Source organism: Cydia fagiglandana, chromosome 14 (genome assembly GCF_963556715.1).
Source record: "Cydia fagiglandana chromosome 14, ilCydFagi1.1, whole genome shotgun sequence".
Classification (NCBI taxonomy): Eukaryota; Metazoa; Arthropoda; class Insecta; order Lepidoptera; family Tortricidae; genus Cydia; species Cydia fagiglandana.
In genome coordinates, this window is record NC_085945.1 from 7,702,983 (window position 1) to 7,719,824 (window position 16,842).

Consider the following 16,842-nt stretch of genomic DNA (forward strand, 5'->3'; position numbering starts at 1 on the left):
CATCCAAGTACTGACCCCGCCCGACGTTGCTTAACTTTGGTCAAAAATCACGTTTGTTGTAAGGGAGCCTCTCACTTATAGCGGCAACAGAAATACATCATCTGCGAAAATTTCAACTGTCTAGTGACAGCGAAGTCTTAGTAATAGGGTCCCGTTTTACCCTTTGGGTACGGAACCCTAGAAAGAACCGACTTCACAAAACAGTTTATCAACAAGCCATCATTTATGTCGAAGTCTAGTCAAAAGGTCCCATTTTTTCGTTTACCAAAGGACGAGATTTGCTTGTATTTTTATACGCATAACCTGTCCAAGCGTCTTCATGGCAAGCGACAAAGTGCAGAACGTTTTACCGACCGCGGACACATTTTTATGGACTTGATAGACAATGGCACTAATTATTCAGTAGGGTATACCTACTCTTTCAAACGAAAAAAAATACAAATTGTTCCAATCGTCTACGAACATAGAAAACTTAGAAGAATAAACAAAAACAAGATCCGAAGACGCGCGACTGACATTATTTAGTTTTTGTAGTTTGTGGTCTTTTCGTGACCACAGCTGGTGCAACTCGACTGAAACGTCGGAATTTAAGGTAAAAACAATGAAATCTTATCGCACATTAGTACAGCCGTCGCAAGCACAGAGGAAGGACCCCCGACGGGCCCGAAACATGTCGCCAATAGCGACTAAAAGTTCAAGTGAGTGAAACCGTCGTCGACTAAATAATTTTAAAACATATCGCGGTAGTCGTTCGTGTAGTTAAATATCATTTTAATTACATAATATAGGTTTGAAATGGCCATTTGCCTAAATAGTTATTATTTTAATGACATAAATAAATGTAGGTTTGAATTGGCCTTTCAGTTTTCGTAATATTATATCGCACATAGTTTCTAAATTTCAGTACAGCTGAAGGCACAGCCATATATCAACAAAATAGAGCCTTACAAATAAAGGCCTAGTATAATAGGCTTTTATGCTTGAAACCTTAAGCTGCTTTAACTTGAATAAATTACCTGAAGTTAGGAATAGCACACATTATAAATTCAATACTTCTTCTTACTTACAAATTAGCGGATTATATCAATTTTTAGACCGTAATTAGGTCAATTTTGATGTATGGGTGTGAAGCTTGGACGCTGACTCAGAAAGAAGAGAGCAAGCTCTTAGTGGCGGAGAGGAAAATCTGGCGGAAGATTCTGGGGCCTATCAGAGAGGAGGATAGAACTTGGAGGCGTAGAAAAAATAGGGAGCTAGAGGAGCTGGTTGCGATGCCTAATATAATTGGCGAGGTCAAAGCAACACGACTCCGCTGGCTTGGTCACCTGGAGAGGATGGGGGAGGATCGTGCTGTGAAAAGAGCGTATGTGGGGCACCCGGGCGGAAAACGTCCGTTTGGGCGTCCCAGATACCGCTGGAGTGACGAAGCCCAAAAAGACCTGTCCGCCCTCGGAATACCCAACTGGCGTGAAGTGGCGCAGAATAGGGCAGAATGGCGCTCTCTTGTGTCAGAGGCCAAGATCCCCTTTGGGTCACTGAGCCAGTGATGTATGTATGTATCAATTTTTAGGGTTCCGTACCCTAAGGGTAAAAAAGGGACCCTATTACTAAGACGTACTCCACTGTCCGTCTGTCTGTCTATCACCTGGCTTTATCTCATGAACCATGATCTAGTTATCACAGTTGAACTTTTCACAGATGACGTGTTTCTTCCCCCGGGATGTACCTTTCTCTCCCGGCGTCAAACCCAAAGATAAGATAGAAATAGCTCTACATTCCTAAAATAAACCACAAAAAAAAGATGTGTTTCTGTTGCCGCTATAACAACAAATGCTAAAAAGTACGGAACCCTCGTTGGGCGAGTCCGACTCGCACTTGTCCGGTTTTTATTGCTCTTAAGAGTACCTACAATAAAGGACAACGAAAATCGAACCAATTAGGGACCGAACCGAATAAGCTTAGTTCTGACTTATTTCGTAGGTAAGTTACTTAAGTGCCTCCGGTGCAGGGTTGCCATTCGTCCGGATTTGTCCGGACATGTCAGGATTTTTGACCCTTTGTCCGGATTGCGGCCGGACTTGGCAAGTGTCCGGATTTTTGGGAATGACCTTATAAAAAAAATGTTTACGTGATACTGATAATACTGCGTAACGAATGCGATGAGGCGCTCAGTACACCACAGAGAGCAGGGGGCCGATTTTTGAAATTCGATCATTCGATTTCGTGTATTTCGTTAATTAATATCTCCAGTACTAGGCATTTAAATTCTACGAATAGAATTGAAATCGAGTGTTCAATACCACTAGATTCCAAATTTTTATCGCTCGTATCTCAAAAATTAGCATTTCGCCGTTTTCCATCGATTTTCGAGTGACGAAATCGAATGATCGAAATTCAAAAATCGGCCCCCAGCACGCCGCCAGGGCGTCGTTCAAGCTACGCCAAATCTCTGTTATAAGAAATGTCCGGATTTTTAGGATGATGTCAGGATTTTTATCAGGACATTTAATTCTTCCATATGGCGACCCTACTCCGGTGGGGTACCTGCCTAATTGGATTTTACGGAGTCTTTCAGTGATTGATGCTCTTAGATGTTCTTGTCTATTGATGGATGAATGATTTTCCAGTAAAGTTTAGTTGAGTTGGGTTTGGGCACTCCATCACGTGGGTCTAGTGCAACTTTTGATGCTCAGTTAATAGTTGGAGAAGTCTCGAAAATCGACTTTGCGTAAGTTTAATTTGCTGTGTCGTCGAAACTTTAGCACTACTTTTATAAGTCGGTCTAGTCCAACTTTGATGGATAAGTATCTAGTTGGAACCTACCTCCTTGACCACCCTTTCCGAGGTATGCTCATAATATATGTACTAAGATAAGATAAAAGATATTTATTCGTGACGTTCACAAAACATGTACTAACATGTACAGACAACAACAGCAAGGAAATAAGACATCAATAAGTGTGCATCACGAAATGGACCCAACTCAGCATAATGCTAGCTATAAAGCCAGCGCTGGTCTTCCGTAGGGCCCATTCGGTGATGCCACGACAGATAACACAAATAAAGATACATATTAAAACATTGCAAAGATACACAAAAGGAATAAGTAAGACAACAACAGAGAATACACAAAAAAAAAGAACAATATATATAGTAGGGTCAGTAAGGTCATTTAGCATGCACTTCAGTCCCAGGCGACGCCGCCCGGCACGACTGTTCCCCAGGCCAAGCAAAGTCGATACTCAACTTTGTCCATCATAATCCTATATTTAATCATGATAAATGGGAATTAATCTGGCGTCATTAACCCTGTGCCCTTCCGACATCCTTATCGATTAATAAGCAATCAAGTTTGATTGATCGATTGACCCTACGTTGCCATGTGTATGCGTGCAAAAATTACGCATTATAACCGCTATGTCACCCCGAAATGAAATGATTGACTATTCAATTTAAATTATATAAAAAATCTAGTTAATTATATGAGCGATTTATCACAGTATATTAGGCAAAAAAAATGGAAATTACCTATAAAAATATACAAGACCTCATTAATTCAAGCTGGTGTGGTGAAAATTAAGTATATTACTTATTTTTATGGCTTATTTAAGAAGACGTGCGAACTCACATACGAATTTATTTACATTGTGGACTATTCGAGGTTATAGGTACATCCAATTCAGCCGAAGATCAAATACCACAATGTAATGAAACAAGGGCTGATTTAGACGACGCGAGAACTCGCATGCGAGTTTCATTACATTGCGGTTTTTGATTGGTCGTTCGAATTGGACGTAACCAACAGTCCGCAATGTAACTAAAATCGCATACTAGTACGCGCGCCGTCTAAATCAGCCCTAATGAAAATCGCATACGAGTTGTCGGACCGTCTAAATGAGCCCTTAGAGCGATTTCGCACTACGTCCGATCCGAATCCGATCCGAACCCGTGAAAATATGGTCCGTAGTAGCCGTAGAACTATTTCTATGGTAAGTTACGCACCGCACACGTTGAATGACGGAAAGAAATCGGATGACGGAGATCGGATCTAGTGCGTAACATACCATAGAAAAAGTTCTACGGCTACTACTGATCATATTTTCACGGGTTCGGATCAGATTCTGATCGGACGTAGTGCAAAACCGCTCTTAGTATCTCGCGTGGGATTTTATGACGTCATAACACCTAAAAGTTACCACGATTTTTATAAACGACCTGCCGTTCCGTTTATCTTAATCCCCGAGATGATAGATGTGCGGTCAATGTAATGAATACTTGCACGACTTTGGACCTTACTCATATGGCAATACGTTTCAAAATGAAAAGGTAATATTAAGGACTATTACTATGACGTGCCAGAATGAGGTGTATACTGTATTTCGAATCGCGAGTAACCAGCGCGAGTAACATAATCAGGTATAGGTAGTTTAGATCTATACAGGGTGTTTGGCCAAATTAAAACGGCAGATAGGTTGAGTTATTTGCTATTTTCTCAGGCCTAGAAATTTTTAATTTGGCGCGCATTTTTTTCACTTCTATGCCAGTTTTTCGTAAATTTAAAATTTTTACTAGCGTAGAAGTAAAAAAAACATGGCCAATTTTGTTTTTCTAGGCATGAGAAGATAGCAAATGACTCAACCTATCTGCCGTTTTGATTTGGCAAACGATGTACCAAACACCCTGTATAGGTATAATTTTAATAATTATGTATACTATTTACTCCCGTATACATTGGTTAGGGTGTCCCTTTTTTTATGATTTACAGAAATCAATGACGCGTACCCTCGCAATGGGTTTATATTATTATTAAGTAGAAAACAAAACCCCAAAACAAATAAAGGATTCGCAATCGCAGCAAACATAGGAATACTAAAATTTCGTGAGATTTGACTGAAACCACTATGTTTGCTGCGGGGTCCTATCTAGTCATTCCTGTAACTGTAACCCGTGCCGACTTTCATGCAATTCTCCCATGCTTGTATGGATGCTGCTTTTTGGTGTCGGGATCGTGTGACTCTTGAAATGAAGTATTTAGTCCCGGTTGATTTATATCTACAAATAAAATCACGCTTTCCAATTTATTAAAATTAAATTTATTTAAGACCAACAGGATCAATTTCGTTAGTGACACATTTTAATCTTACAACTAATGTTAATAGTCTAACCAGCACCGTTTTTCAGGTACAGGATAGCGTTCAAAGAAACGCTATGCTTCGGGCGTGCGAGACGCAAGAGCAAGTACTACCGAGAACATTCCAGCGTTCGGGAGACCACCGTGAACCACACCTCTGACGGATCCCACCTCGTCAGAGTCCGTTCGCAAAGCCAAGACAGGTATGTTCCTATCATACTTATTGGCTACTAGACAAAACGCTCCTTCGGGCGTGCGAGGCGCAAGAGCAAGTACTACTGAGAACATTTCAGCATTCGGGATGTAGTGTCATAGACGTCTTGAGTTCATACGTCATGGTGACAGGGTGATGTGTTGGCGAACCGTTGGAAATACATTATATCATTTATATCGTATGATTTACTGACGTAAATACAGTACATCTGCTTATTACTAGACTAAACGCTCCTTAGTGCACGATGGACGCAAAAATTCTATCGAGAGCATTTTAGCATGCGCGAGCCCACCGTGAAGTCCGTGAAACACACCTCTGACGGATCCCACTTCGTCAGAGTCAAAGCCGAAACAGGTATGTTCCTAGCATACTTATTGGCTACTAGAAAGATTTTTCCAACCGAATAAAAATGATACCCAGACTAGTAAAGAACCCTCTACCTTAATAAAGTCATAAAGGAGGTATTTGTATTTGCATAATAGCTCTCGAGAATTGTTGGCAAAACAGAAGGCGTTTCAACCTTGCCTCAGTTTAATTTGTAGGCTGTAATTTTTTTTACATCAATGAAAAAAATTTCTAATTATCCTGTTCTTGGCAAGCGACTGAAGTCTCTCGGAAAGGAAAAATGTAAATCTCAACGTACAACACGAAAGCTATTAATAATTTCACCAATTAGTCCTACAGAAAAATACAACTATAAATATACAAAAATAATGGAAACGGCTGACCCGTTTTTATTTAAATGTGACCCGTTTTAGTGATAGTTTTTGACATCCCTAATAACATCATACTGTCTGTCTGTGTGACTTCTTCACGCTTAAACCGCTAAACCAATTTAGATGAAATTTAGTATGGATGGAGATAGTTTGAGGCCCAAAGAAGGATTTAGGATATCTCTTATCAATCAGTCATCATCATCCCACGCAGAAGAAGTCACGTCCATAAGCTAATTCATCATAAATGTATTTAATTGTACTTATTAATGCCTAAATTTAAGATTTTCCGTTTCATTTGTTGATGGGTTGATGGGGCAGCTTTGGAAAATGTGAGGAGTGGAAGGCACTGGTCCCACCACGACCTATCGGCTATAAACACGAACAAAAGATAAGCACTTCCGTGTAAATAAAAGAGACACGGCGATATTTATAGTTACTCGCCCAGCGGTGAGCTATAAATATCGCCGTGTCTCTTTTATTTACACGGAAGTGCTTCTCTTTTGTTCGTGTTTATAGCCGATAACTCATAGCTTACTAGCTCGCGGTGGGACCAGCCGGCCTAGCCAAGGTTACAATCGCTATCGCTTCGACAACGAAAAGCATTATGTCTCTCTATCACTCTTCCATATTAGTGTGACAGTGACAGTTGCGTTTCGATCGCTACGAAGCGTAAGCGATTGGCGTCTTGGCTACGCGGCCAGTGGCTAAGGAAACCATTAAGGTAAAAGTACGCTCCACCGAACGCTCAATATCCGTCCGTATCACCGAATTTCTTCTATTTTAGGCTATAAGTCGATTATTTACAGCTGATATTTACTTGCGTATTTTTTTTCCACGAGTTAAATACCTATCCCTTCAACTATGCCTCAGAGTCGGCCAATTTGTCCCGCAGTTGGGACGTGGCAACTGATCGAAACGGATCGTTGCTCCCGATTGCCACTTTGTATGGGCAACCTTAAAGAAATCGGTAAGAAGTTGCGTATATTTCTTAAGGTCATAAAACCTTTTAAATTTATTTCTGTGTTTCAAAGTATGGTTTTTCAGTGTGACTACTTAATTAGTTTGTGTATTTTAGTAAATTTAATTAATTTAGTGCAGTCATATTATCAGAAATTAAGCTTAATGTGAGTTCGGTGATGAGTACACCGACAATTTGATTGGAAGGTATTATCGAACAGCGTCCGAAATCAGGGAAAGTGTATGTTTTTGAAATTATTTTTTTAATGGTTGATTACGAACTATTTAGATTAACTACCAAATTCCACAAATAACTTAATGTATTTGTAATTTTATGAGCAATTGCCGAACAACAATAACCTATATAGATTATTATAAAACTGCGTTTGAAATGTTCATGTTTTACGACTTTTTGGCATCAAAATAAGGTTTTTGGCAAGACTATTATCAAACAATAATTTTAGATATTTTACGTCAGTATTAACAAGAACTTTATACATGTACGGTTTTGTAATGGATTCAAGTATTAAATTTAATGATAGATTTGTAGTTATACCACATTGATTACGATTAAAATACTATTTTCAAAATCCGTTCGCGAAATAGGTTCCACATATTTTCCATGTTTCGTTCACCGAACGGCCGTTCGGTGAATGGTACCCATGGTCTCTGCTACCGAACTCATGTTTGCGTAGGCCATGTTTCTATTCGACGTTCATGAGAATATCATCCTTATTACGATAACGGCTAGGTCGATATTTATATGTTTATTTTTTGTGACCATTATTTCAATGCCAGCGCTTTTCAAACTTTAGACATACTTATTGGACGCCTGATAATAGTCTTGGAATGTGGACAAAAAAACTGAATAGGATAATAAAAATAATGAAGCATGATGTTCAAAAATTTTTTTTAGATTCCTCTCGTCGTAGGCGATTGTGATTTTTTAAACTTTTATCTTTTGTTATGAAATTCCGGGGTTCACATACAGGGTGGCTAAAAATTAACTACATTCCCATTCCCAGCGAGGTTTTGGGATTATACTGAGCAACTTTTACTATGGGACCAACTCCGAAATCGTGAAAAAAAATTTACCCTTCCATAGAAAATGGACCAGCCAAAATTTATGAAACAGCCAAATTATTTTATACATATGCGTACATGTTTTATGATTGTTGCGTACCTTACTTACTGACTTATTTTTCAAAAGAATTATTTCAATAAAAAAGACACGTCAAGATCACTTACCATCTTTATAATGCTAAAAAACGAAGCATAGTAGGGATTTAATAGTGAACTACTGAAGTTTGAGCACCACTCAACACCATATTTTCATACAATTATTTCCTAGTTCGGTAATGCGGGCTCCCTATTCGGTATAATGTGCAAATCACGTTTCTTAGTTCGGTAAACGGTACAAACAAGGAAATTGGAAGAAATGACTTTAAAAATGTTTTTAATACACGTCCAATCATTTCAGTAATTTATAGGTATGTTTAAATGAGGACAAATTTATCTATGTTTCTATTTTAGTATTGAACATATTCGTAAGAAAATATCAGAACGAATAAACAAATTAAACGTAAGTCTAGGGCTTAAGCATTCGGTGAAGCGTACATTTACCTTATGCCGACCATTCTACTTTCCGGAGCGCCTATAAAACGCTTTCACACCTCTGCTGAAAGCCGAGAGCCGTGTGCAAGCAACAAGTGCGTGTATTAAATATTAACAAGTCCCGTCACGCTGTTGACTGATGATTCGTCAACCTTATTACAAAGACATAAGGTTATAACCCAAGTAGCATGGAAGTGTCGGCAACATCAATATACCAGCCAATTTAGAACTTAGAGTGATTTAAGAGACGTATAAGAGTGTCAGAAAAGATTTAAGCTGTATAAAAGGTATTTTACAGACATTATACAGCTCAAGCTGTATAAAATCATTATAAAGGATTCTGCGGAATCATGGGGTGCTTTATCAGAATATAGAAAGTCTACTATAAAACTAAAAGTGTTGTGAAACACTACAAGCTAATTCTATCGTAAAAGCTGTATACAGGCTGTATTGTAGTAACACTTGGCACTTTTAGCTGTATAAAAGTATCTGTCAACTCCGTTTTAAAACTTTAAGTGTTGTGAAACACTACAAGCTAATTTTATCGTAAGAGCTGTATACAGGCTGTATTGTAGTATCACTTGGCACTTGTAGCTGTACAAATGTATCTGTCAACCCCGTTTTAAAGCTATTTCTTATGGCGTAATTTTACTCTCCTATAAGAATAGTAGTTGTATAACTTCTGTCTGTAAGGGACTAAGGGTATTATAAAACTAAACGAATAAATGGCAGCTATAGTACAGCTTTTTTCTGTATTACTGACAGAGTCGCTTATTTCGGCGTAATTTTACACTCGTATAAGTATATATTTCGACCACTAAAAAAAAAATGTAATGAACAAAATTAATAATTTAGAAAATTATGAAATGGAACGAAGAATAGACCAAATACATTTGGACCTAAGGGTTTTTTATTTGTTATACGGATCTCTAAAGAGACTTATAACTTATGTACGGAGAACCGAAATACAGCCAAACGAATACAAATCTTCTATTCTAAAGCTGTTTTAATTACAAAAGCTGTAAATGACACTCCATTTATTACACAGCACAGCTACTAAGATTATAATGCTCTCCAACTATCCTGTAAGCTGTTTAAAAATTGTCGCCATTTTCCAATGAAAATAAAAAGTATTTGTAAATATAATTAAGGAAATACTTGCAAATATTAAGCAGACTAACATCGTGTTATGATTACCAGCTAAAATAAATTAACTTTAGCCTTAGAATTAATATTTATAAAACTTTTTGTTAAAAACAAACACTAACTTTACCGATTTTTGATAATTTCCTTATGGTTTCTCTTTGTTATTTTGCAGGCGCGTGAATATTTTGCCAGAAAAGATACATAGGTTCACAATAAATAATAATCGGCACTTACAAATAGTATAATATTCCACTTAAGTCCTCTATAATATTTACTTTTACTTTTACCATCCACTATAACACTTTATTGTCGCCATTACTATATTACGAATGAACAAGATTAAGACATTTTAGTTTCCTAAATAATTATTATTCTCTTATAATCATTTTTAAAAACTCATTTAAAACTCATATTCTTATATCGTACTTATAAGAGATTATCTGTAGTGTTAAGGTTTCCTGTTACACCGAAATATAGCTGTAATGCAGCTTATGTATTGCTTATACAGCTACTCTACAGCTCTAATAACGCGAAAGGCTGTATAATTTGGGCCCTTTTTTAACTTATAAGGGCTGTATAAGCGCTTATACAGCCTTTGTACAGCCTAACTGTACAGCTTATAGTATACAAATAAACTTCAATACAGCTTATATACAGCTTGCAATGCTACTTGGGAAATCCTTTGTCACTAAAAAAGGAAATCCTATACCTGCAAATCTTGCGAAAATACGCGTAGGTACGGGACAAAGGTAGACAAATCCGTGGAATGCTCCTACTCCAATACTAAATATAGCGCTACGCGGCGTAACGTAAGCGCCAGCGCAGTGGAAGCGTGCTGGGCCCATAACCTATTGGATCTGGAGCGTAAAGGAAACTATGATGATAAGGACCCCTATTCGACAAGCGACGTTTGACGTATCGTGTTGATCTCCCGTTGATGTGAGAAAAATCATAAGTTCTCGAATACGTACAATGTCAAAATTTGACATTAACAATCCACAGTTAGGGTGACAAGCAAACCAAACTGAACCACCCTTAGTTTAGAGTTGAGTTTTGGTTGTACTAAATTATATTATCCACCGTTGATGGAATCAACACTCAGTTTGCAATAAAATCAACTGTTGATTTGACGTGGATGCGAAATCTGACAGTTGTACATGTCGAATTTGGCCCCTGGATGAATAGGTATATTATCGAAAGGAATAGGCACTGATACAAATTTTTGTGTTTACAGCATTAGGGTCTAAACGGATGTGTCTGCTTGACGCACGCGAACAAAAGGCGTATATTTATTTAAATATTCAAACTAGTTCTACGCGCGTTCACGCAGTATCATTTAAAAAACAAGGTTCTGTTAGTTTATAAAGACACTTTCCAACAATAACGTACCTATACTCGTGAAACGTCACAATTGTTAGTCAAGTGTGATTGTAATTTGGCTCTCTACTCTTGCACTTATATAATTTGTGACGTTCCACGACAAAAGGTACCTTATGGCGGCTGGCGCTTACGTCGCATAGCGCTGCAATAATATTGGAGCGGCGTTAATAATAGCGTAAGCGCCAACCGGCATAAGGTACATTTACTCGTGGGACGTCACATTTAAATTCGCAACGCAAATTATAATTTTATAATTTAAATTTAATAATGTTGGATTAAGTTACATTGCGCGTTTATCCAAAACCCTACGATTTATTATTACCCTAAATACCTACCATTTGGTAGCGAAAATATATTATCAGTCCTATAGCAAAACCACCTGGTTTCTTATTGCTTAGAAAAGAATGGTGCCTACTGAATAGGTAGAGAAGCGGCTATACGTATACGGACGTTCACGAGCATTTCTGCACTAACGTGAATGGATTGACTCCCCAAAGTTCGATTGCGGCGCTCCTGACATGCTAGATAGCACATCATTCAATACTACTTAGCAAATACGACGGAAACCATGCGGGCTTGTACATGTACACCCTCGTAAGTGACGTAATCCAATAGCTACAGAACCTTAATAGTATTTTGTGCAACGGGTACATAATAAGGGTTCTTGAAATTCAAGGCGCGGCCCCACGCGCCGCGCTTCTAATGAAGCCGATCTAGATATCACTGGCAGTCATTTAATTGAAAATAGAAGTGCTGGAGTAGAAAAAATATATTTATAAACGACTGAACGATGATGCCATAGAAATGAAATAAATAATAAAAGCGAAAATATTACCGTAAACAAACTGCTCATAACAATCTGCGCGCGGCTGAACGAACTCTCGAGTGGAGGCAATTACACAAAAGATCCCATCCACTTCGAAACCAAACGAAGGAACGTAAGGATAAGGAAAGAAAACAATGTGCACTATACCTATAAATAGGTACTCTCAGCGAGATTCGATGTTAAATAATGTTATCTTGATTTTATGATTCGCATGAATTGCAGCAATATGTAGGTAGGTATACGAGTGCGAAAGCAGTCTGCTAAGCAAAAACGATTAAGTGTTATGCGACGCATATTTTCGTTTTCGCCAATTTTGCCATTTCAGCTTCACTGCGTAATTGCGTACAATTTGTATGTAAATATTGTAACTTTAATTACAACCACTTCCCCAAGTCTGATTCAGTTGAAATTTGGAGTACTTAGGTACTTCCGTAATGCCGATGACAATGCAATAATGTTTAACCTGCCTGTGAAATCTGCCGCTTAAGGTAGTTCGCTTTCCATACAAAAAACAATTGCGTTATATTAAGTAATTACACACTATAACTACATAAATATGTGCGCATCTGTCTACTTTCAAATGTTTAATTGCGCTAAATTGATAGTAAAACTTTGTTTTATACAGAAATCACGCAAAAAAATGTAATTTTGGTATTACATTGATAACAATTAAAACGTTTATTTGCGTGATTTCTGTATAAAACAAAGTTTTACTATCAATTTCGTTCATCGTTGTCTGAGTACCCACAATACAAGCCTTCTTGAGCTTACTGTGGGACTTAGTCAATCTGTGTAGGAATGTCCTATAATATTTATTTATATTATTTAATTTATTTAATTTAGCGCAAATAAATATTCGAAAGTAGATAGATGCGCACATATTTATGTAGTAATAGTGTGTAATTACTTAATATAACGCAATTGTTTTTTTTGTATGGAAAGCGAACCACCTCAATGGATTGGAAAAACATAAAGATTAAAGCCATCCGCACTTTAAAGTTCCATTTTACTGCAAACGTTTACAAATGAATTTAATGTTGTCCACAGGAGAAACCGCATCAGCCACAAAGTTTTCCGGCGATCCAGCTACACCGAGACTTCGTCCACCGACAGATGGAAGGTCAACTACTTCAAGACCAAGGACTCCTGTCTTCTGAACAGCGCCGATTCCTCTCCGTACAACAACAAAGAGACCAGGCAGCTCGTCAACGATGTTAATAAAAACAGTGACGTCAGTTTTTGAAAGACACCCTGTATATTTTAAAGATTTTTTATCAATGAAAAATTTGTAGGAGTCTGGTTCTTGAACAATAAGTTTAACACTTTCAGTGCCAAGCACCCCATTTCTAATACATATAAGCGCGTCTGCTAGATGTATGAGAGAAAAATAGAATGTGAAACGCTATACTATAACTGGCGCGGTCTTCACTTTATTACCTAGGGCTTGTGCACAAATCACGCGATGTTCAATAGGGGAAGGGGGGTCACGAAAAAATCACGATATATACGTTGGGGGAGGGGAGGTATAAGGAACCCTCACGTGTATTTTTCTACAGTGAACGAAACTAAGAAATAAAACATACCACATGAGTAGATACTTTTTCTCGGTTTCGTTAAACATAAATCTTCACTCTGCACTTCAAACTAGCGAGTCTTTTTAACGAAAATAGAAAAATGAACAAGATTTTCTATATACAATACTATTTATCTTAAAAATAGGTCGAATGAAAAAATTTCAAAGAAATACACGTGAGGTTGTTTAGGGGGAGGAGGGGTAGCCCAAAAACCTCACCAAATATCACCAAGGGGGAGGGGAGTCAAAAAGTAACCGAAAACACCTCGCATGATTTGTGCACAACCCCCTACCTACAATTTCACCCGCGCGCTTGCGTCCGCTGCGTGGACCCGCACCAGGGCTATACCCGCGAAAATCGAAGTTCGCAAATTGCGGGCATTTTTCTCTGTCACTCTAATTACACCTTCATTGGCGTAAAAGAGAAAGATTCCCGCAATTTGCGAATTTCGGTTTCGCGGTAGCCCCTCAGCTAGCGGACTCAGCTACGGATCATATAATAAACAAAAATTTGCTTAAAATAATCCTTTATATCCAAAATTCGCTGTACTTTTTCGGTTACATGTACTAGTAGTTTACTTCTAATGTGAGATATTTTATGGGAGACTAATTTCGTTTAGAATTTTTACAAGTAAATCTAGTTTAAGGTCAAAGTAAATAAACATTTTATGAATAAACTGAAGTTATTTGTGAAAAGGCGCGAAATTTAAATTTTCTATGAGATGATATCCCTTCGCGCCTACAATTTTCAAATTTGCCCCTTGTTCTACTGACAAGATCTGCTTGACCAACTATATTCCAGCCCTATGCTATTTTAACTGTGACAAGATGGTGACAAGGTACGAAATGGTACTGAAATTAAATTTCTTAGCCGTACCACAGAATAAATAATAGTACTAGGTACAGAAGACTCACTTTCTAACAAAACGCGTCTGTCACGATCAGCACAGATGGCCGCTAGGTGGCGATAGCGCCACGCGCTGCTTATGGCAAACCCCAAAATTGGGGTCGAACGGATGTAGTTTTAGCTACCTGTAGCAAAGCGACGAAATCGCGGAGTGAGCCGCGCCTGGCCGTACCTATAGTCCGTAGGTACCTTTAGGTATTTAAATAAACCTAAACAAAATGTACCCTCAAATGGCTCCTTAAGCCAGTTGAGGGTAAATGAAAACATTACACGATCAAATAATGCAGGTTAATGTCAGGTCGTTCAGTGACAGATCCAGGCGGTTTTGTATTTGGTTGGTTAACCAATTAATGTTATACTACCCGAAAATGTACACGTTATTTGTTTAGGTACTTTATTCAAAAACCTAAACATACAGACTATAAATATGACGTCAACTTCAACAACTCAATACTGTACTCATAACATAATTATTTTAAAATAAATTATAAGAATTAATGTAAATAAAATAATTGATATTTACGATGAATGTAAATACCTAATTGTTACTACAAATGTAGATCTTTACGTAAGCGCACGATGTAAATAAGTATCACCTTAATATTAATTAAGGTTTTTATAGACCATTTATATATTTACTAAATCAGAGTTACATAATCTATAGTTCGTTTTTTTTAGCATTAGAAAGAACTTGAAAGAAGGTAAGCGATCTTGACATGTCTTTTAATTGAAAAACTCTTTTTAAAAACCAGTAACTATTACTTATGAAAGCAGAAGAATATAAATCATCGTATTAGATTCATACTTGTTACATATTTGCCGTAACTTATTTTTAAAATGTGTTTTTCAATTAAAAGACACATCAGGATTGTTTACCTTATTTCTAGTGCTAATAAAAGTTTGCTATAACATTAATTAAGATTTTTATAGACCATTTACCATTTATTTACTAAATCAGAGATTCATAATCTAGTTCCTAATAAGATATTATTACTAATGAACGATTATGCAACGTGGATTTACACATATAATGGAAAGACATACTATTTTATTACAATATTACTATAAAATGCTACGGCTCACTAACATGTATACAATAACTTATTATGTCTAAGTAAGTAAGCATACTAAACTTACCACGATATCTTACTACGAACAATGCATCTAAATTTGTACATGTTGTAATATGTATATGTCTATTTGTGATAATATTATTTTAATTATATAATTCCAAAGAATACAATTAAAATTACATACCTAATTAAAATTGTTTTATTTTTCTCCGACTGCTTCAAATTTAAACGTATATTGTTTTTGTTTTATTTCTGCATATTTTGAATTTACTTATACTTACTGACAATTTTGTTTAGATACACAACAACTTTTAATATGGTATGGTATATAAAAGGTTTTTACAAGCAGCAATTGGTAGCCCTGAGAAACCACTCGAAAGACGGTAGGTAAAGTGATCATTTGGTATTAATATATAATCTGAATTGGTCGGCTAAAGGATGACTTAGAGTGACATTCCATTTCCAACTGCAGCTGCAATACTGTTCATTACTATGGAAATTGACAATGACAGCGACGCGTTGCCATAGTAAAATGAACAGTATTGCAGCTGCAGTTGGAAATGGAATGTCACTCTTAAGGTGACAGTCCATTTCCAACGACAGCTGCATTACTGTTCATTTTACTATAGAAATTGACAATGACAGCGACGCGTTCAGTACCGGTAGTGCAGCTGCGGTTAGAAATGGAATGTTACCATTACGCTAGTCCGGGCGGGGCCCGGGCCGAGGCGTCCGACATGTCATTTTCTATGCTTCTCATAGAAAACGGAGGCCCCGGCCCGGCCTAGCGTGTCGTCCAATGACTCTGCGAAATGATGTTAGGCGAAACGTCTGTGAATCGCTAATCTGTTAAAAATTGGTCGGGGAATTATTAAGTACCCCATTAAACTTTAAGGATCGATGAGTCTGGACTTAAAGTTGGCTCGGTCTGCCTCTGCCGATAGATCAACTGGCAGCTGCCGGACCGCCATCACTTTGACGGCCACGGCGCGGCTAAATGACATGCCAGATTACATACAATACTAAGCAGAGTCGCCACTCAGGGAAAAATAACCAAATTATTTTAGGCCCCGTGCATGAACTATAGGGGGAAGCACAGAAGCCGTAAGATTTTTGGCGCGAGGCGTAAATGTGTCGTTTATGCTTCCGATGTAGCCCACAAGATGGCAGAACCTATACTAAGGAACGTACCGCACAAGGAAACGTACCGACGAGAACGGTAGTCCTTGCTTTGGCAATGTACATGTGCACACATATGTTTCCGGTTCAGGCCACAAGATGGCAGACCGTCCAACGCGCACGGTC

General features: G+C 37.7%; 1 protein-coding gene across 1 annotated transcript in view; it reads left to right on the forward strand.

Annotated features, from left to right (window-relative positions):
• LOC134670999 (neuropeptides capa receptor-like) overlaps positions 1 to 13,243 on the forward strand; it is a 97,804-nt gene extending 84,561 nt beyond the window's left edge. The window contains exons 5-6 of the mRNA XM_063528819.1: positions 5,182 to 5,334; positions 13,032 to 13,243. Of these exons, the coding sequence (XP_063384889.1) occupies positions 5,182 to 5,334; positions 13,032 to 13,227 (349 nt within the window). The 3' untranslated portion in view covers positions 13,228 to 13,243. The remainder of the gene's footprint in view (positions 1 to 5,181; positions 5,335 to 13,031) is intronic.
• The last annotated feature ends 3,599 nt before the right edge of the window (positions 13,244 to 16,842 follow it).